We start from the raw sequence: 21,580 nt of genomic DNA on the forward strand, positions 1-21,580 counted from the left end.
CAAATTTAGATTGTATTTCCAGATTACAAATGCAAATGGCATGTCAGGTTTTAAATGAACTCAAAACAATTGAAAGGAGGCTAAGTAGAAACATGGAATAAATTACCATGCTAGTAAGCTTTTTTTTTTCTAGGATAAGTAGTAGCAAAATTTGAGTGACTTAAATTATTCACTGTTTTAATAAAATAACCCTAGAGTTTATTTCCAAAACACCTGACACTCTAGAGTTAGAGTATAATTTACATGAAAGAAACGTGTTAAACTATTTTTATAGTTGAATGAGATTACAGGCTAGACTGAAGAAAACAAAACTTGTTTCACCTGGGGAAAAAAAACAACTTCAGAGTCGTAAATAAATGCAAAGCACTTTGTTTTGAGAGTCTTAAATCAAAAGCTTATTTTGTGATAATGATTGGATTTGGTTAGCTGCAGTAATTTACTCTTTAACAATGTTCTTAATTGTAAAATTCTGTTTCTGTTCTTTCTAGGAGAAACTGAGAGATAGCATAAATCTTCGTAGACGACTTGGCTGCAAGCAGTTAAACTGAAATTAACTTCTGCCTTCTGGCCGCACGGTGCTAGTCTGACATTCCTGTGTGATACTCTGCAGACTAAATCATGCCAGCGTTATCAACTGGATCTGGAAGTGACACAGGTATGCAAGCCAAGGAGGACTGCATGTTTCCTCCAGATTTTATTTGTTAAGTCTACAGTCTCCCTTTCTTGAAATAATCAAATAAGATAATTAATTATTGTCTCAACAGATGCTTAACTTAACACTTTAAACGTAACCTTTTCTCTCTTAAGTTAATTTAGATATTGAAACACTACAGGTAAAATGTTTTTTTAAAGTCTCACTACCACCTTCTGTCCTCCATCCCCAGCCCCCAGAAAAGAACTTCTCCAAACAGATATTATATATGGATCTGAAGAGTTTGGATTCACCTCTGAGTTCCTACAAAGTTAACTTGAAAAAGGAGGAGGAGAAAAAAAAAAGATGATATCATACATGCCTTAATATTTGCAGCAGTCTAGACTATCCCCTCTGTGAGTTGCAGTTATCAGTGGAGTTATTTCTGAACACAGACTATTTGGTTTTGACACTTCTTTAACAAATTAGGAGAAGAAAAATACTGTCTCAAGTTCTCTTCCTTCCCTTGCCTTCCTCGTCAGAGTCCGGTTCCTATCAGTGGGTGCAGGCAGTGGGCAGTTACGTAGCTTTCCATCGTTTTCACCTTTTTCATTGCAATATTAGTCTATATTCAAAGGTTAAATCTCATCTTACTGTAATGACAGCATTCTCTGTTTGACAATATTTTTGTTCCTGTTTTAGGAACAACCAAAGTTAGTATTTTTGCTCAAGAGTGTTTGGTAAATAGATGATCCAGCTGAAGTTACAATACCAAGGTCCCTACTTTCCACCCCATGCTTGTTATTCTAGATCACATAGTTTTATGCATGATAAATAATAGCAGGATTGTGAAAACGCAGAGGGAAATTTCAAGTCAGGAATCCAAAAAATACATATATAAGGAACTGCATTTGATTATTATTTAAAATAGACTGTACAGTGCCGTGATTTCCTCCCCACCCTACACACCTCCATGTAAAGTTTCTCTTAGAAGAAAAAGTTAATCTTGAGTTTGGTGTATGTTTATTTACTGATTTATTTATTACCCTGGGGAGGGAGAATTGTGTTCTTTATTTGCATTTTGTCTTCCCGTTCCTATGTTTAAGGGATTTGACCGTCATCTTGCCAAATCCTACCTGTACATACCTTTCTTTTCTCCCTCTCCCCCCATGGTAGTAAGTGCAGTTGAAGTTGTTTAGTATGTTAAAGCTGAATTTGGGAAGATTTGTCAGGGTCTGCTCCGGGCTGATTTTCCACTCTGGAGCTTTGCTTGCTTTATTGCACAACCTTTTGTGTCCTTCCAAAACCCGCCCTAATTTTTTTATTATTATTACTTTGCCAAGTGCTTTCTGACATTTCAGAAGTCTCAAGAAGATGTTGAGATGAACAACAGGGGGATGTGTGATGACTGGTGCCTGATGCTGACAATTTTGCTTGTTTTATTGTTTAGAGAATGTTAATAAGTCCAAAAGTAATGGTCATGAACATAGTCTCTGAATAAAGAAAGAAAAGAACTCTGATAAATGAAAAAAAAAATCCTAATTTTAAAAATGTGTATGTTAGTGTCTCTAAAACATGTTTTGTTGTGCTGTTTAATGCATATGGTGCTCCAAATACACCTTTAGTAATTATGGTGAGTGAAAAAGCTCAGTTATCTCTGTTCTCCCAGGAAATTTATAGTAAAATATGATATGCATCATGAATATCTTACTGTTAAATAATACTGCTTGTTAAATCAAATGTGTTTTCTGCTGCAAGTTGTAAATTGTTTCTTTAAATAAAAATTTGCATTTGGAAGGAAAAGAAAATTATTTATTTTCTTCCACTTTCTATATGGTATTTCCTGATGGAGATGATAAGTATTTAAGTATTTTTTTTGAGTGATTATATCAAACTGTGCTTTCTGTCCTGGTTATAATTCAGGTGGTTTCTAATTAGAGTCCTGTTTTTCAGCTATCAATCTTGCTCTTAGATTTAAAAAAAAAAAAAAAAAGCATAAAAAAAAGTTGGATTTTCTTGCCTCTGTTGTTCCCCATGGTGGGTAGACCAGTTTTCCTCTCACCCTGCCTGCATAAATTGATGTTGTGACATGTAATTAGTTGAAACTGCTCTAGTCCATGAGAGGACTGTCTGGAATGCTGTGGAGTTAGCAAGTCACTTAGTGGGGCCTTAACAAAAATGCACTTTGACAGTAGGGATGCAACTTCATTTACGCTGTCTGCTAAGACTCTGCTTTATTAATGCATTCAAACAAAACCTCAACCTTGCTTATTTTTATATCTGTTATATCCTGGTGAAGTAAAAGTAAATTTGAATTTAAAAATAAGTCAAAGAATTCATTGAGGACCAGTAAATAGAAATGCATCATCTATGACTATCAAAAATTTGCCAAGTCACGGACTACTGGAAACTCCAGCGCTAGTATGGAAGCACTGATGATTTTGGTTTTTTAAGTCTTATGCATCAGACCACTGTCAAAAGCAGGATAGTGTTCATGATGGGTCACATTTGATCTGACTAAAAGTTGACCTCCTCGTATTAATTTTACATTGCTTTTACTTTGTCCTTTTGACTTTATTAGGGATGTCACCACGTCCTTGCAGCTGCTTCCTTCATATACTTGCTTTTGTTATACGACGTTTTATTGTATATTCTGAACACAGATCATGCCTCTTAAATCTGTTTTTAGAGGCATTTACAAGACTTTAAACTGTGATAAATCAAAGGCATGGTTACAATGCTTGCGATCTTTTGTTTAAAACATTTGTTTTAATTTGGATTCATCAAGTGACTTAGAAATTAATCTTGTACCTTACCAGCCTGATCTGGCTTCTTAACTTGAAGACAGAGGGGAAAGGCTTATGTGTGCACATGCTGCTTTCTCTTCAACTCTCCATTAGCCATATTGAAAACCTATTTTTATATATTAATAATAATAAAAAAAAATAAAACAACCTACTTGTTGTTTATAGCATGTGCATGATCCTGCTCCTCCCTTAAGGTTTATAGTCCTGTCAGTGTCAGGTCAAAGTTATCTTAAAGCAACAATCTTGACCAGAAGGCTGAGCTCCTGCCTGAGGCTGCATCTGAAGCTTTAAGCATTTTCTGTGTTGCCGAAGTCTGCTTGAACTAAGCGAGTTTGAAGACTGAGAAAGAAGACTTGCACTTTTGCAGGTGACGCAAGTCTGCGAGATCTGGCATTTGCTTACCTGATATATTTAGGTATTTAAGTTTGCAGTCCTGGCTTCGTGATGGTTGATGGCAGCTTCGTTCCTGACTTTGCTGGAGCCAAGATGACATCATTATGCTTTAGGTGTTGTTTTAGTGTGAAAAACATCGTAAAATTGTTACAGTTTTCTTTCCTCTCAACCCTGTATCGAGCTTGCTCGGCTGACGAGTTTAAAAGTGCTTTTCTGTTGTCCTTAGAAACTAGTGCACAAATGTGCAAGCAGACTTTGTGTTTTTGATTCATGTATTGTCAGTGGGAAGATCACATTTATGGACCAAGTTTGGCCACCAAGTAAAACTGTGTGAGATTGCTTAAATATAATGAAAGTCAGAAGCAGATCTTAAATTTGAATATTGTAAATTATAGAAAAAATGTGCAGGGCTTACGTTAGTTTCTTCTTGAGTACATATAGGAGCTAATCCTGTGCCAGATAGTGGAGTCTTTTCAGTGTTACAAGCATGTAAAACTGAATACATGTTAGTTTTTGATTAAAAACACTCCAACACATTTGTTACTAACCAAATTGTAAGTTCACATGGCCTTTTAAAATAGTCACAGTTTTGGTGTTTTCTTCTCTGTTTTGTAATAAAACAAAGTGAAGCTGTGAAACTTGTTCTAGATGTTGGGTGTTTTTCCAAACTGCCTTTGTAGTGGTGTAGTCTGTGATTCTTTAAGAATTATCTCGACCTCTGACGCTGCATGCTGTTGATGTGGATGTAGTGAATACTGGTAGAAATATTTTGCTAGAATATTATGTTGATATATTAGCTCCATAGTCCATATGGATTACCTCCCAGTGAAGTGAGACCACCACTGCAAGCAATGCCAATTTCAAAGACGATTTTGCCATCATCTGAACACTGAAAGATGCTATCCTTGCTTTTACTGTTTTCGTATAGATGTCTTCCCTTCATTTACTAATGCATTTTAATCAGCTTCTTAGTTTTACCATAATCTTTTATAAGAATGCTTGATAATAAAAAGGATAAAAAGTTGGAGAGGGAAAAAAAGAAATAATAACATGAAGAAAAAGCTGAGTAGTTGAGAGAGAGAGACATCAGAAACATTTGTAGGGGCAGAAGGACAAATTAAGCTGAAATGGCTGAAGGTTTCAGCATTTTAAACCAGTTTTCAGAATGAGGAGGGAGATAGAAATCAGGGAGTTCTATTTTTACAGCCTGTTTTTTTTTAAAAAAAATAATAACATGATGGTGGCCAAAGATCTGGGTTCGTTGTTAGGAGACAAAGAGAAAGGCAATTTAGGAGAGTGATGAAGGAAAGATTTCTGGGAGTAGCTCTTCCGTTGGAGGCTGCCAGGGTGAAGGTTTGCAGGGTGATTGAATCCTGCTCCAAACTGCCTCTGCTTCCCCACTGACGTGCCATGGTGGAAACGGAGCAGGGAGAAAGGTTCCCCTCACACTGTTGCTTATGACTTGGGCATAGCTGTGTCACCAGGAGTGTAATATCTAAATGCCTTGGGCTGCGTCATGATTTCAAGGCTACTTAAATTTCTTGCCACATTGAAATGCACAGATATGGCTAGATTTTCATGAAAACTGATACTCTAGTGGAGGCAAAATTTATACTGAATTAATAAATAGAGCCAATACTTTACCGTGCGTTCTTGAATTCTGCCCATCTCCAGCTGCCAGAGGCATTAAATGGCTTGTAGGCTAACACTAATATGAAAGATTTGGGGAAAGTATGAGACACATGGCTAGCTTTAATTGCTATCAGATTTAATTTTTAAAAATATGACTTGCTCGTGTTGGAAAGGGTATTTATTTTGGTATCAACATATTTATAGTGACTGTTGGAAAACTTGTTCAAAGCAGAATGAAGTTTCCCTAAACTGCTCTGTTTTGGGTTAATATATTATTCTAGATTGATTCAGCAGTGTAGAATCAGAAAATGTGTGCAATTATATTTACTTATGGTGCAATTATATTTACTTATGGTAAACTCTTTAAAACTGTTAAGTTATTGGACACAAACTTAAATTCAAATGGTCTGGCAACTGCAACAATTTTTACTCAATTTTTTTTTTTGGTGAGCAATGTGTAGTTTTGTGGTAAACTTAAAAGTATGACAGCCTATATTGTTTCTAACCAGAGGCTTAAATGTATAGCGATGTTTGTTGGACCAAAAGCTGTAATTACACAAATGGTTGACATTTTCTAGTGATGCCAGATGCCCTTTGCCAAGAGCAGACTGCCGTGCTGTACTGCTCAGTGTAGCCGTGCCAGTGTCCAGGTTAGCTAGCAGAGTGTGCATATCGTGTGCGTTTACTGTCAGAAGAATGGTTCTGTGGCTTCTCAACCCAACATCAGGTCAAGTATTGGATGATTTAATAAAACTAAAGCTGTTAATATGAAGGAAATTTAGTACTAGTAAGAGGTAGTGAGAAGTTTCCCTACTAGCTGTTAGTTGCCTGTTGCAGAACATGGGATTGAAATATGATTTTGCTTTTAAAATAACACATTGGTTTAAAAAAGCCCCAAACCACCTCAATGTAGCATATTAATCTTAGGGATAAACTGTGAAATATTTTAATAATTTCAAATAGTTTAAATTTCATAGTTTAAATTTCTAAGCTTACTTTCGAGATAAGATGATGATGATGTACTTCACTCTTTAAACTTTTGTATATTCCTACATAAGTCTATAGACTTGTACATCAAGTGTGTGTGTCTGTATGCACATACGACTGATGTAATGACATAACTTGTTTTGAATGTTAAACTTCAAGCTCGGTCATACAGTGAGACACAATATTGAAAGAATATACTGGCATGGTTTTGGCCATAAGTACCGCCTAGGATTGCAGGACTTTTTCTTCTACTCTCAAGACATGACATGAAAGGTTTGAGATACATGGTAATCAAATGGTGTTTCCACTAGTTTTAGGCACAACTGAGTTGAAAATAGTCTTAACTTCTGTTGTTAGAAGTCTTTATTCAATCTGTTCGTGAGATAGTGTGTTCTCCTTTTGCATATGTAAAATGCCACTTTTAGTATTTCTTGCCACCTCTCCCCAGTGTTGACTCTCTTAACCTTGCAAATTGTGACTAAAGAGTTAAACATGGCAAGCGTGCCCAGTGACATCCTAGTGCTGGAATGAGTTCTTTCCTGACTGCCTGCCAGGTACTTGCTATTGCCTCCTCTAGTGTTGGTGAAGATCTAGGCAGAAATACTAACGTCTCACCAAGCTGATGCCTATACAAAGGACCAGTCAATTAGTCAGTTATTCAAGGTGTTGCAGTATGCAGGCTTTGTTGGAGGAGCTAAGAGTTTTTGAAAAAAAGATATGAACATCAGATCTTCGTATGAGCTTTCCACAAGCTGCTTATTAATTCGTGCTTGATAGGTCACTTTAAATCAGTTTTATGTGTGTGTCATTCTTGCAGATAATAGGAGAGCTTTTGAATCCTCATGAAAGTACATTTTATGAACTTTCAAAGTATCCTTGTTGACACAGTAACTACATTTTGAAGGGTTTTGATTTGAAGCAGCTTCGGTGAGCCATACAAGCAAGAGCTCTGCAGCAAAAGTCTTGCCCTGTATGAATGCAAATAGGGATCAACTATTTAACTCGCATCAGAACGTAACGGTATGTGGTATGCTAAATCTGAAATACACATGTTGAGGAAAATCCTAAAAGACCAATAACTGTTTCAAACAACTGCAGATTCTTTAGCTCCAGGAGCCAAGTTCCAAAACTAAAGACTTTTCCATTTTGAAGGAAATAATATTTTTAAAAGTGGTGGGCTTAAATGATTGCTTGCTTTCAACATTTTTCTGTCATAACTTGTTTTAAGGTGGGTTAACAAATTACTCTAGCTTGGAGATAAAAATTAGGTACAACTTTTAAGTTAAAAGATGGTATTGCCCTTACTGTGTATGTAATGTTGTTCTTTGAGGACATTTACGGCAAAATTCTTGTTTTCATTAGGAAAAAAATAGAACACTGACATTTCTATTGCTGTGTCATCCATAAGGATTGCAGCATTTTACTTTTTTATGAATTAGCAAATAAATCAAAACAGATCTTTTTTCAAAGATGCTGATCACTTGCATGTCATGGTTATCTAGTTACTCAATATTCTGTACCTTTGAAAATTAGATTAATCTCTTTTAAAAAAAATACTAAACTGCAAAAGTAAAAAACGGTACATGCTGGAATGAGTTAATCACTCTGGTTCTGCAAAGAAAAATTGTTAGTCTTTAACTTTTTGCAGTGTCAGGAAGCCCATATATTCAGTGGAATTACTTAAGAGACCATAAAAAAGAGCTATTTGTAGCACATAAAACCGAGCACATAGTGGTCTTTTTACAACTGAAGTCTAATGGGATGGTGCAGTCATGTCCATTCTAACGCATGTGTATACTGCCTATGTTTTTACTTGAACCTGTGCATAAATACTGATCTCAAACTTCAGAATGAAATAATTTTCAATATTTGGTGTTAGTGACTGATTTTATTATGCAGCAGCAAGCATGTCAGAACGAGTGTTTCTACTGCAATATTGTTTGCTTTTGTGTAAGGCAAGTGTTGTCTGTGTCTTTATAGAACTGTAAAGTACAGTTCAAATGTGAAAAAAATGTCAGCTTGTTATAAATGGCAGCAAACGGTGCTGATTATTTTACCTTTGACAAAGTGGAAAATTTAAAGGTTGGTGTGTCCTATTTTATTAATACAATAAAATTTTACAGTGTTGTTCTGGGCTTAGATATATGTTCTTTAGTGTTTATTATCCCTTAGTTACTGTAAAAATTCTTGATTTCAAGTCTGGCATCATTGTTCAGAATGCTAATTCAGGAAATTAATTAACATATGAAAGCAAATGCATATCCATTTGTCTTCGTTTCTTTCTTTACGCTAACCAGAACAAAGTTTGTGTTTTCTTGTAATATGCAAGAGTGATGGAACGCAGAGACCATATTTTTTATCATTTAGCACTAGTTTATGGCTTCCACAGACTTGTCCTAATAATGAAGCTATGAAGGATATGACAAGAATGGTGATATTAAATTTCTCTAGACTAATCGTAAATTTTTCCATTGTGATGTCAAGAATGTAGAGCATCTGGAATCTGCAGTGTGAGTGCTTCAGTACGGGAACACTTTCATCAATTGCTTAGCCATTTATTCTCCTCCTAGGAACAAGCAGTCTTCTAAAGAATATAACACTATGAAGGAACCAATTTTCTAGAACTGGAAAAAATCTTTGTCCCGTTGTTTCTGATTTAAAAGCTTTCCATTGCTGCTTATTCTTAAATCTTATTGCATGTGCAAATTTAGCATACACATTTTTACATTAGAAGTGCTGTTATTACCCACTCTGTTTTTCAAATCGAATAAAACTAAATGGTATTAATTAAGCTTAGGAAAAGCTGAAGATACTCTGAAACTGCTGAAATGTGTTAAAAGAACAAATGGAAATTTATGTCTTACCTTTTTAAGGAGGGACAATGCTGAGTTTTCAAACATAGCTGGATTTTCCCTTGAAATTATTTCCTTATTTGAAGCTGGCAGAATGCTGCAAGCCCTATTCTGCAGCCATTTTATCTTTCTTGTTCTTGCAACAAGTCCAAAGTATTCAGAGTAGTTTCTCTATCTGTGACAAGTTGTTGTAAATTTTAGTTTTAGATTATATATGTGTATTTAGATTACCTATATGCATATAGATTATATGGACTATTTCTGTAGGCAAGGTTATCTAGTCATTGGTTTTTAATTCCCTATGTCACTTTTTTGACTGAACTAAATTTCATAAAAAGCATATTGTATGTCCAGTATTAATTTATTACTTTTAAATTTTTTTATTCTTGAATCAGGTAATCAGATTTAATAGACTAGATAAGCACCTTCAAACAACCGCCTTCCCCTTCCACTCTTACAAGAGTTTTATAGTATTCTTATGTGCAGTGCTTGTCTCCTTTTATTAATAATTCCATGCTACATGCTTTTACTTAGTTCACGTAAGTGTTAGATACTGTACCTAATTTATATAATATGAATATAAATAGCAGCGTACTAGGATCTCCGATTGACTCCTATTACTGCCCCGGGTTACGTGACCTTGTTCAATCTAGAAAGAGACCTTTTTCCTCTTCTATTTCAATGATTTGAGAATGTCCAGATGATTACGTTGTGATCTGTGTTTGGGGTTTTTTTTGTTTCCCCTCCCTCCCCAAAGTTGTAGGACTGACCAGACTTACTTCCCCCTTTATAATTGCAAAATAGTCCTTACATATCCATGTTGAAGCTCATTGTTAGTTTTTATGTATGCTCAGGTCTTCTGGGCCTTTGAATAAAGGTCCTGCTTTTAAAAATCAAAGTAAATGAGTTTTTCTTGTGTAAGTCAAGTTTACTTTGCTGAATTTTGACACCTGAAGTATTTTGATACTAGAAAATCTCAGTGGACATATGATTCATTTTAAATATAAAAGCTAGTTAAATTTAGGCAAACTAGACTAAAAAAACTTACAAGCTTTTTTTTTTTCTTCAAGTCTCTCTGCAGTGGTGCCATGTTGGCATTAAAAAAAACAGTTGTGTTTTTTTTTTTTTGGCTTTCCATTATTTTTTTTTGTAAACACAACTTCTAGATACTTTTTTTAAAAAAAAAAATACTGTTTTGGTTTGTGTGTTCATTTAAATTGTGGGCATCTTTCCAATATTGTGTGCAAAATACTTTTTTCTTTTAATAGCAGGTCCATGCATGTAGTATGACTCAAGGAGGTGGGACTTTCAGAGAAACATCAAATTGAGACCAAGAGCACAGCTGAGGCCTCGCAGCCATGTGCTTACAACAGGCATTCAGCTCAGAGGTGCTGAGATACATCTTGTTCTGTGGCTTATGTGATGAACATGCATTTTTAATTTACGAAACTGTTCATCTGAATATGGGGGATATAGCTATGACCTTAGTGAAAGTTAGTTTTTGTTTTTAGAAGTGATCAAAAATGTTCAGTATAGCATCACTCTTCAGTCTTTGTAATTGCTACTGAAAAGATTAAAAAAAGTTGTGGTTTCAACAGCCTTGCTGTACTAAAAACAGTGAGGATCTTGCACTTATTTTAGTGGCCTTTGGCTGTGGCTTGCAGAACCACCTATGCTAGTGAGAAGTTTTGCGGGAGGTTTGAGGTTGGCTGAAGCAGTCTTTGCTGTTAAGCTCAGATTACTTCTCTTGCCGCATGGCAGCATCTCCATGCAGTGACAACTAACACGGCTGCAGAGACTTGAGCTACCACCCTTCCGGTGTTGGAAAGACGAATGTGACAAGTTATCAGATCTGGTGATTTACATTAGGCCAATGTATAGTTGCCAATGTAGTGGTTTCAACTTCATTAGCAGTTTACAGTAACTTGACAAATGGTTTTGTCCCTGTCTCTATCACAAAAGCAGTTTCTTTTAAGTCCCATGTGCTAGTAAAGTCTTATGTCAGCCAGAGTTTTCACTGTTTCTTCACACTGCAATGAATAACACCACCTCGCTTTGTGTAACTGGGAGGCAAACAAAATGCAACGTTTTAGTTGGAGGGGGGTGTGTGCAGAAGATCCACATACTGTTTTTCTTCGTATATAAAAAAATCCGAATGCCAATCTGAAAGTTTTTGATTCTGTGGTACTGGGCGCCACAGAAGGAACAAGAAAAAATGAGACTCTATCTGTAAAGGTAAACCTTTACAGGTGCTAGAACCTTCTGCTGCCATTACCTTCTGTTTGGAAGGAGTCTGTATCTGAGTCAGATGACCTGGAATTACACAAATTTCATTTTAGACATTATTCTAGATCTTTATTTTCTGTTCTCCCTAACTAAATACCCTAAGTCATCCTTGATTTTCATGTGGCTCCTTGATTGAGGTTTTTTTTTTTGATTCCTAGCTGCATAGTGCTCAGTTTTGAGAGGAGTCTGAAGAGCAGGAGCACGGTGTTCTCTAGCATGCTGCACGGTGTAGTCCTCAGGTTCTGCTGCTGTGGAGAATGGGCAAGATTCTGATTTCCTTCTGGCTGAAAGCTGTAAATGCTGGACTGCAGGGCAGCACTACAAACATCACTGTGGGGATATTGGGTAAAACCAGTCAGCACCTAATTTTCTCCACTTCGCCTGGAGAGTTGCACAGATTGGGTCCATTGCCGGTGAAGCTATCAGTAGCACGCTAGGGACAGGGACACCTGTTTCCCTAGAAGGGGCAGTTCAGGGCTATATGAACAAGCGAAGTCCATGACACTTCTGAGCTGGACGTGGAAACCTTAATGTGTATAAGCACCTGCAGGGTTAGTCAGTCCTGGAGTACCAGCAGGTGGGGTTTTCTCTGCGAGTTCTGAGCATAAAACCTGAGTCTTGTTATAAGGCAGATTCAGTCTCACCCTGTGTCACTACTGTAACAGTTACTCCATCAGGAAACATGAACTTTTGTTTTATTTTCACTGGGGATTTAATTATCAAAGCTTTAAGGAGCAAGTTACAAGGATAGAGTAGTTTTACAGTTGATTATGTGTGAAATTTAAGCAGATCTGATGGATCAAGGAAAGAAAGCTTACTCTGTTATCCATCTCTTATTTGAAGAGAGTGGCTGAAGTTAGTATTTTCTCTCTTTTGAATGGCACACCTGAATTGTTCCTAAGGAGTTATGCCACAGTATAAGCTTACATTGAACTTTCTATTCTGTTTTCTAACGACCTTCAGGTTATTCTGAGTTAAATATATTTGCAGTAACAAAAGTGGCTATGTGCAGAAATATAAGGCTGAGTGTAAAGAAATTTTTTAGTTTTCCAAGTGAAAATGTTTTTGAAGCATAAATTGCATGATAAAAATAACCATTTTTTGCTAAGTGCTGAAGTTCTAATAGTCCGGAAAGCTGGAGACAAGAGTCCCATTCAAACCTCTGTTCTCTGGGTGTCAGCTCAGTCACTGTCTGCGTCTCACTAGGTGAGGCTCAGCGATCTTTTTCTGTCTGTGCAAAATTGTAGTGGTTTGAGTTGTATCCTCTTTTTTGCAATATTTCTGAAGCATAAACAGGAACAGATTTAAATAAAAGCAAGATTCTAAGAGAAATGAATGTCAACCACCAAAAACGCTTGGACCACAAAAAGAATGTATCTGGAAGGAACTATTTTTTCCAGGGTATTTTACCGAGAGGCATTAAAAAGTAAAAAATTCTAAATAATTGGATCCCAAATGTGCTGTATGTGATTTTGAAAGGGATGTGTAGTGCCTGGAAAGGATGTGAAATTGTTTACTAATACAGATTCTAAATCATAAGTTTTCAGGAGATAATAGGCATAATAATGATAGGTAACCTATAACTTACAACAATGTTCTTTACCAGTAGAATATCTTGTAAATCTGTCCTTGTGATGAACAGCAGCACTTACTCAGACTAAAAATAATAACAGGACCGTGTATCTTAGATCCCAGGAGACTATTGGTGTTTTTGTAGACAGCAGACAGGAGAAAAAGGCATTTTGTCCTTTTTACCCCAAGTAATCCCACTGGAAAATTAAACATGTGCTATGAATTGATATCAACTCATGCCAGGTTACCTCCCTAAAGAGGGCTGCTGCAAACACTGTTGCCACATTTCTTGGACAGCAGTTTGATGGCCTGTGTGCATGATGGATATTTTATGCTGTACGCTACTGTGGAACAGTGTGCTACTGTCTGCCCCTCGGAGACCGCTGGTGAGGTGTGCCACAAATAACTGGGAACAGCAATTGCTTTAACCCTACGGAGAACCTCAAATACCTGCAAATTAAAAATGTTACTGAAATATTTCTGTGTGTCTGGGAAAACTGTGTTGGTTTTGTTTTTTAAGGTTTAATCCTGCAAAGCAGAGCAGTTCCTTTCGTCTTGCTGTGGATTCTTACTGAACACAGGATTAAAAAAAAAATATTAAGCAATATATTAGCAAGAAATATTTAGAGAAACCACGAGCCTTCTTTTAATGGACCACCCTATCCAGTTTCTGTTCTTTTAAGGAAGTTTTTCCTATTCATGACTCATTTCACTCTTTGGCTAACATCAAGGGAAATGGAATAACGATTAAGTAAAGGAATGTATGTTTTTTTTCTGGTTTTGTCCTTTTTTCAAAACCTTTATGAATTTTCTGCATAACCTTGTGTAAATATATGTGGATGTAGAAGCTTGACAACTGTGGCAAGGTAAAAAGTACACTGCTAATACTTGCTTCTTAGTAATTTTTTTTTTAAATGTTCTGTTTGATTCTACAAGTTAATGTTACACTGGATACTCCAAACTCCCTATTCAGTTAAAATGACATGCTCCAGGCAGCCAATTACACAGAACTGTTAAGTGAAATTAATGAGATCACCCCTAGATTACACTTTGTGTTTTATTTTCATTTTATAGGTCTGTACGAGCTGCTGGCTGCGTTGCCAGCCCAGCTGCAGCCACATGTGGACAGCCAGGAAGACCTGACCTTCCTCTGGGATATGTTTGGTGAAAAAAGCCTTCATTCACTGGTGAAGGTAAACCACGTTTAAGTCAGATTCTCTTTGAGAAGAGCATATGGAAAAATGTTTTGAGCGCCATCTAGTAAACCAGTGACCAAACTGTTGCTCAGTGAAAACAAAACAGCCTTGTTTTAACTCTGTTTCTGTCAGGGGTGGAAGTTGTTAAATAAGATTCTACCAAAAATACATAGATGATTTCATTTAAGAGTGATGTTTTGGCAGTGTAATGCTAATGCAGCAAACATATGTTGTTTGCCCTTGTTTAGAAAAAAAGAGTACGAAATAGTAGCAGGAAATCTGAGACTTCTTTATGGTCAACATTCAAGACCTGGAGTTTAGCTTAAATAAATAAATGTTCACAGCAAAAATTAGAAGGAATATATTTTCTGAGGTCAAGTATGGCAACAGTTCAGTAGCCACATTAATTTAAAATAATTTCCTTTAACAAAGTCAACTGAAATTCTAGTAAGCTATTTCTTTTACTGGCTTGCCTCCATTTAAGATTGTTTTGCACATAAATATGTTGGACTAAAGTATGACCTAAAATAAGTTTGGAACAATACTTGAGTAAAGCGTCCTGCTATGAAAACACTCAGCAGCAAGAAATCAAAGCATGCCATGGGAGTACGTAGAGCTACCTCAACAATGTTAAAATTGCTTATAGCAGAAAAATGGGACCAATCAGCTGGTTAGAAATGTTCCTCTCCTACAAAATGGTAAATATATCTTCAGTCTCCAGTACAGAGCTAATTCAAGCTGGAAGGAAATTCTGAGGTCTTGAATGAGTCAGTAGGTGGTAGTAACCCATGCAGTGAATAAATCCAGACTTGCACATAACTGAGCAGAATTTGCTACTCTTGTCAGTCACTGATCTAGAGGAAGCTTAAAATTGGGACTATTTTGATGTAGGTTTGAGAGAGTAACCTTTTCCCATTTCTTTCAGCTATCTTATTCTGGAAAAAGATGTAATAATGTTGATACTTGGCCAAAGTTATTTTCAAAATAGCTGAGAATTTACATATGAAAATAAACACAAGTACTGTTTGGTAGCTGATACATAAAAGCGACAAACAGGGGAACAGTGCTTGGCAATGCTTGCCTAAAGAATTTTGTCAAAGTTTCTGAAGTACTGTGTTTCCCAGACTCCTTACTGCTTTGCTGCAGCTGTCTGTTCAGGTGGCTCCGAAGATCACTGCAAGGAGAACACTGGTCATCTTTCTAATATAAGCTGACAGTGGTGTGCATCTAAGCAAAATGTTAGATTAGTTACTAAATCAGACCTAAACCTTTTCGAACTCCTCCACTCTTTTGCCACTTCCCCCAAAAGAAGACAAAGACAGCATGATAGTAACTGGTTTGCTCACTTTCAGTATGCTCTCAGTTTGGAAAAATTGGCTCTCCTAGTTGTGTGTCCTAGTTTCCATGTTGCTTGTTATTGCAGGGTGAATTGATCTTTCTGGTTTTAACAAAAAAGAATGAGAAAGCTTTTTTGAGGCAGAAAGTTTTGGGCATCAGTGAATGGTCACTTTATTGCAGTTACAAGAAAGCGGCATCGGAGTATTCCAACCATCTTTATTATTTATCTTGCATAAGATAAGAAGTAAATGTACATGTGGCTCTGACTCTGTGAACAGTTCTTTTAATTTCCTATGAAGTTTCACACTATCATAAAATAGACTTAATTCTTGAAACTGCACCTTTAGTGTTCACTAGCTGCACTTCTTTTTACACCATATTAATTTCATTGAAAAGACTAAGTTTTTTAATTATAGGAATTGAGACTATTAAGAGCATCTGGTCTGATCCAGCGCATACCACAGGCTATTGAACCTCACCTTTTGATTTATGTGGAGTTCAGGTATAGAAAGTAGGGCATGAAGAACTTTCAGTTTATCTATTTCATATCCCAACCCCAAGATGAGCTTAACTGTATCTGAAACTCATGGTATTTGTTTGACCTTTAACATATTTTTAGAAGGATTATTCAGTATTCTATCAAGTTTCAGAGAAGGCAGTCCATAGCCTTTTTGGAAGAGAACTGTAAGAGCAGAAGAACAAACTCCATCTGCCATAATTTTATCCCTGTTACAAGGCTTCAGAAGTGCCAAATCTTTCTGGGTTCTGGTGTCTTATTTGAAAGACTGTTTTCCTAGCAATAACTTCTTAAAGTCAACTATACTTGCAAAGACAAATGTTTTTAATTCCTCAGGCAGGAGACCGATGACAGATATTTTGTAATTTAAAAAAAAAAAAAAAACGAAGAAGAAAAAAGCACTAGCTTAGAGCCAAGGATGTTGCGATCCTGGTATGTGTCAGTTTTGGAAGAAAATGAGCATGGGTATGCTACTAATTAGGCACTAATATTTCTCTATTTAAGATAGACACACTGCTTAATAGAAATTTCTATGCTGATCTTCTTACCTTACTGTTTAATACAAATGTTAGAAAAGAGCTTTTTTTTCCTAAGTTATCAAATGGATAAAATGCACCAAATTGCTTGGAACGTTTAAGTATAAAATGAACTTTCTACTTTTTCTACAGATATTCTAAGTTTTATGGGTATTTAATTATCATTGTGTTTTCTGTATGGTTGTATGCTGTGGCTTATGATTTGCTATTCTGCCTTTCTTAATATTGAAAATAAAGAAAAAAGAAAAAAAGCCCCAAACCTTGTCTTGGAGTTCTCTTCATTCAGTATTGTTGGACAGAAATCTCTTTGTGAACTTGGATCAGCCTGAGCTGTTCTAAGAAGTCAGAAATGGAAAAGTTGTATTAGATCATCCAGTCCATTCCCCTGCAAATACTGGACTGTTCCCTACAGTACATTCCTATTGTAGTAAGTAAAACCAGCAAAAACTGATGCAACTATTCTTGCTGTCCCTTTTTTCAATCAAGGAATCTGTTGATTAGATTTTAGTTTGCAAAATATAGAGAAGAGGGAACTCACAACCGTTGTTGACAGTTTGGAAGAGAAAACTGGCTCTGGATAGTGAATGTTTAAAATTTGTCTCTGCTTCCCTCAATTTGATACTTCCTTGTCTTATTACATGACTCTCTTAAGTTCTACCAAAAATCTTCAGCCATGTCGTTACTTTTTATATAGCAGAGATCCCAGTAGTTCTGTGGAGATTTATGGAATAGAAACATGAAGAGATGATCCTTCAGGGTAATTATATGCACTAACATAGCTGAAACCTGAAATAGTACACATGTGCTCTGCTTGGTTTTTATTTTTTAGAGGAACAGAAGGGATAAATAAAGATCTGTTCTAACTACTCTTTTAGCTTATTTTTAGAGGATCTTCAAGAATTTCCATGTGTGTTTACTTGCTGTTAGTGCACCAGACACATGTGTTAGTGTTTGTTTAGCTCCAGGATGAAGCCTCTGCTTGCACTGTTGCCTTAAACATTTCTAGTTGTGGATGTAATGCTCAAGAATTGAGTAAACTTATCTGTTGGGCTCCTTCCAAAATATTTCTTAACCAATTGCAGTTTACTGATTGGATTTGGCCAGCTCAGAGAATGCACAGTTCTTTAGCCAGTATTTGCATTATGAAAAAAAAAGCCACAGCAGATTGTGTTGCTATTCCTCTTGATAGGGAAGAGTTTGTATATCCAAAAAGCAGTAAGTGGCATGGGAAAAGAAAATAACTACTGCAAAAGTAAGGAATATTTGGTGAATCTAGTCTGATTTTTATTATAACTGCATAGTATTTTGGTAGCTGGCCATGCAAAACCTTAATTTGTGCTAATTTTCTATTAGTTTCACCTGGACATGACTTGAAGTTTTTAGAAATTATTTTGCATGTGCTAATGTTTGTCCATGTCAATGGCTAACAACTTTTCAGAAAAAAAAAAACAGTCGAATGTATCCTGGTGTAATTTCTTTGGCATGTAAATTGAATCATATGATTACAATTTTACAATCATTGTGGTATAGAAATTTTCAAAATTTTCCATGTGAAGACTCAGATTTTTCAATATGTAAATGTAGATGCTTTCAGCCTACTGTGGTTCCTTTGTTGGTAATGAGAAAAATAAAGAGAACGTTTACAAAAAATGAGCTGACTAGGGCAAAGCAAAAGGGATTGTTTAGACACCTGCTTACAGCGATAAAGTCAGTGATCTGCAGATGATGTGCGAAATCTTCAGTCTGGACTGATAAAAGCCTAACTGATAGGCAAGATTGTATAAACTCATAGTTTTTAGCCAGAACTTTACACACAAACTCCATGGAAAAAGCTGTTATTCTGTAGGATGAACAGCTTTGCATCTACAGTACAGAATCAGAGAATCTCGATAAGGTTTCATGGCTTATTTTATGGTGGAGGACAGACTAACTCATAACTGTTCAACCTTTCACCTGCGAAGATCTATGCAGGTTCTTTTGGCACTCATGGAGGGGTCGTATGGTGCAGCTTCCCTTACCCTGTGATGTGTCAGACATTCTGCAGCCAACATCTAGGTGCATGCTGCACAGATCATGTGTGTTCACTTCCCATGTTGTGCATCCGAATGGTGATTGCTCCTACCTGGGCATAAGCTTGAGCATCCACACGTTTCGATCTTCTTCCTGAAAGAATGTAGAGGAAATGGACTTCAGGTTGTATGAGTTGTTCTGGTGAATCATGTGTGACAACTGATTGTTCTGAATTTATTGTTCTGATATTTTGATGGAGATGACCCATAGATGGAGAGAATATCTGTGTGTGTGTCAAAGGACTGGCAGGGTGATGGTGGCTGAGGAGGACGTATTAGATAGGGTAAGACCTGAGCATGACACAAATGATATAGAATGAAGGTTGGAGATTGTACTGAGATTGAGTTGACATTCTTCATGGCAACCTGATGTTAGTGTTGACTGCTTCTGCAGTTCAAATTTGAAGCTGATATCGAAGTATTTTTTGCTGAACATACAAAAGTTATTTACTTTCTCATTACTTTGTTATTCACGTATACTTTCTTTAGAACTAATATTTATACAATCTTCATTGCTGGAACTGACTGTTTTCTGCGGGTCACAAGAACCCTTTTTTTCTGTTAACTGTTGTGTTATATAGAAGATGGAGAGAGCAGAGTTTGTTTGTGAGGGGAATTTTGATAGTATGTTTGCACCGGTAAAGAGAATGGCGAGAGCAGTTTCTGATTTCAGGACAAACAAAACCAGCCACCTCAGAAGGAGTCGCAAGCCTGGAAAATGCCCTAGAAGAGAAAGTGAGACTGGGGCTTGGTAGACCATAGGTGGCACCTAACCTCAGATCTAACAGAGCCGAGTGAGTTGTGGTTTTAAGGGAGAGCATTGAAGAGTTGGAGAGGTGTATTGGACCACCTTAGAGTGAGTGAAATTATTGAAACTGATACCTCATTCACTGAGATGTTGCTTTGGTACTTGAAGCCCTTAAGGTTCTTTACTGCTGAGTTCTCAACCATGTTTATTTTTAGGAAGCTGTGCCTTCCTGCTGAAGGGAATAGGCTGCAGTTCTGTAAATTCGTGCAAAGGTCTGAAGTGCTGTTTGCTTTGGAGATGGGAAAAAATGAGGGAAAAGGCGGTGTGAGTAAGCATTTACCACCTGGCCATCTGGAGGAGGAGGTGTGAGTGTGGTGGTTGGCAGCCAGTAACAATTCATGGCCAATGAAAAATAATTGTTCTTCATGCTCTAGAGGAGAATCAAGCAAGGTTGCTTCTTACATTATAGTTTACATCTTTCAGTCAGAGAAAGCGTGCAAAGCCTACTGATGGCAAGAGTAAAGCGATCACTTTTATAACACAGACTGTCCAAACAGCACACAGATGTGGTCCATTGTGCTGGTTTGGAAACTTTTACTATTTCTGACAAACAGAGAAGGAATTTACTGTAGTTGAATTCATTAATATTGATGTACTAGATAATAGGTGGCAGTTATTTGTCGTTCTTTAAATCCAGATCATTGTAGATCAAGGAAATCTTAATTTTTGTAAGGATGTTCTTGTTCAGTGGACGTCTCCTGTTGGAAGAGTCATGGTCCAGTCTTGCCTCAAGTCTTTTTGGGAAAACACATGATACACAAAGTTTTCAGCTTTACAGAACTATCTAGCAGTAAGGTATATATGGACAGTATTAGGATGCTGAATCTCCAAAGAAATGCGAAAGCTGCATCGAAGAAATTTAAGGTTTTTCTTTTTCTCACTGTCTGGAGAGGAAGCTTGATCTCCAGTTAATTTTTGAAGCTTTCTGCTTGAGTTGTATGTGAAATATATATATGGAAGAGTGCTAGAATTTCAGTACTCTTCTCATCTAAAGTATTTGTAGGTAATGGTCTAATTCATATACTGGAATATAAACTTGCCATATGCTTTCTGCTTACCTGAAGATGAAAATTATTGGAAAAATAATACTCAGAGAAAGCATCGTGATGACTGACAATAGTTTGCATCTGTATTTGGAGTAATTACCACTGAGGCAATGAGTCATTTTTGCTTCCATCAAAATTACTGCATTCAAAAAAAGTGTAATGCAAGGTGTTATTCCTTATGAAATGCCACATAAATTTAAAATGTTACTTTTGAAGCCAAAGTGATTTTTTTGAGACTTGCTCAATAGCCAGCAACTGAAGTCTGCAAGTAAAGAGATCGCTCTTAGCTGGAGGCAGTCAGCTGCCTTTAAACTTAATTTCCATGGGAACAGTGATCAGATTAATCAAAATAAGGTAATTGAAGTTTTATAGAAAATAGTATGGGATCTTTACTTTATTCGGGCTGATATTGTTTCCATGGAAACATTAGGGAAAAGGTAGCTAGCAGCCAGGCATTGAGCAAATGGTCGCTTCCGTTTTTGAGATTGGGGATGTTTCTGGTCGATGTGTGTGTTGAACCCTTTGAGTTGTTTGTGCTCTTATTGTATAAAAATGCAGCACATCAGGTCATAACTGGCCAAAATAAACAAAATAAGATTCCTGTTTGAAATCTTAGCTAACCCTTCCAGCTTTCCACACATTATAACGTATAACAGATTTACCATTGCTTCTCTGAGTAGAGACAAAGTTGGTTTGCTATGTGTATTCACACATACATACCTGTGCTTATTTGTGCCTTTAATAAAAGTGAAAAAAATGCACTTCCAGTTTATTGAAAAAGCGGTCAGGCATAGCTTTGGACAGTGTAACCTTGTTTGTAAGAAAATGCACGTCAAGTTAGTGCGAAATGGATGAGTTAGTGTAGTTGTAGTGAAATAGAGATCCTATGTGATAGTTCAAGTAGAAGTAT

The 21,580-nt window shown here is 36.5% G+C and overlaps 1 protein-coding gene across 1 annotated transcript in view; it reads left to right on the forward strand.

Moving 5' to 3' along the window:
• The first annotated feature begins 617 nt into the window (after positions 1 to 617).
• Positions 618 to 21,580, forward strand: part of MPP7 (MAGUK p55 scaffold protein 7) — a 115,562-nt gene continuing 94,599 nt past the window's right edge. The window contains exons 1-2 of the mRNA XM_086614583.1: positions 618 to 655; positions 14,235 to 14,353. Coding sequence (XP_086470709.1) covers positions 619 to 655; positions 14,235 to 14,353 — 156 coding nt within the window. The 5' untranslated portion in view covers position 618. The remainder of the gene's footprint in view (positions 656 to 14,234; positions 14,354 to 21,580) is intronic.

The sequence above is a fragment of the Tauraco erythrolophus genome, chromosome 7, assembly GCF_009769465.1.
Source record: "Tauraco erythrolophus isolate bTauEry1 chromosome 7, bTauEry1.pri, whole genome shotgun sequence".
Classification (NCBI taxonomy): domain Eukaryota; kingdom Metazoa; phylum Chordata; class Aves; order Musophagiformes; family Musophagidae; genus Tauraco; species Tauraco erythrolophus.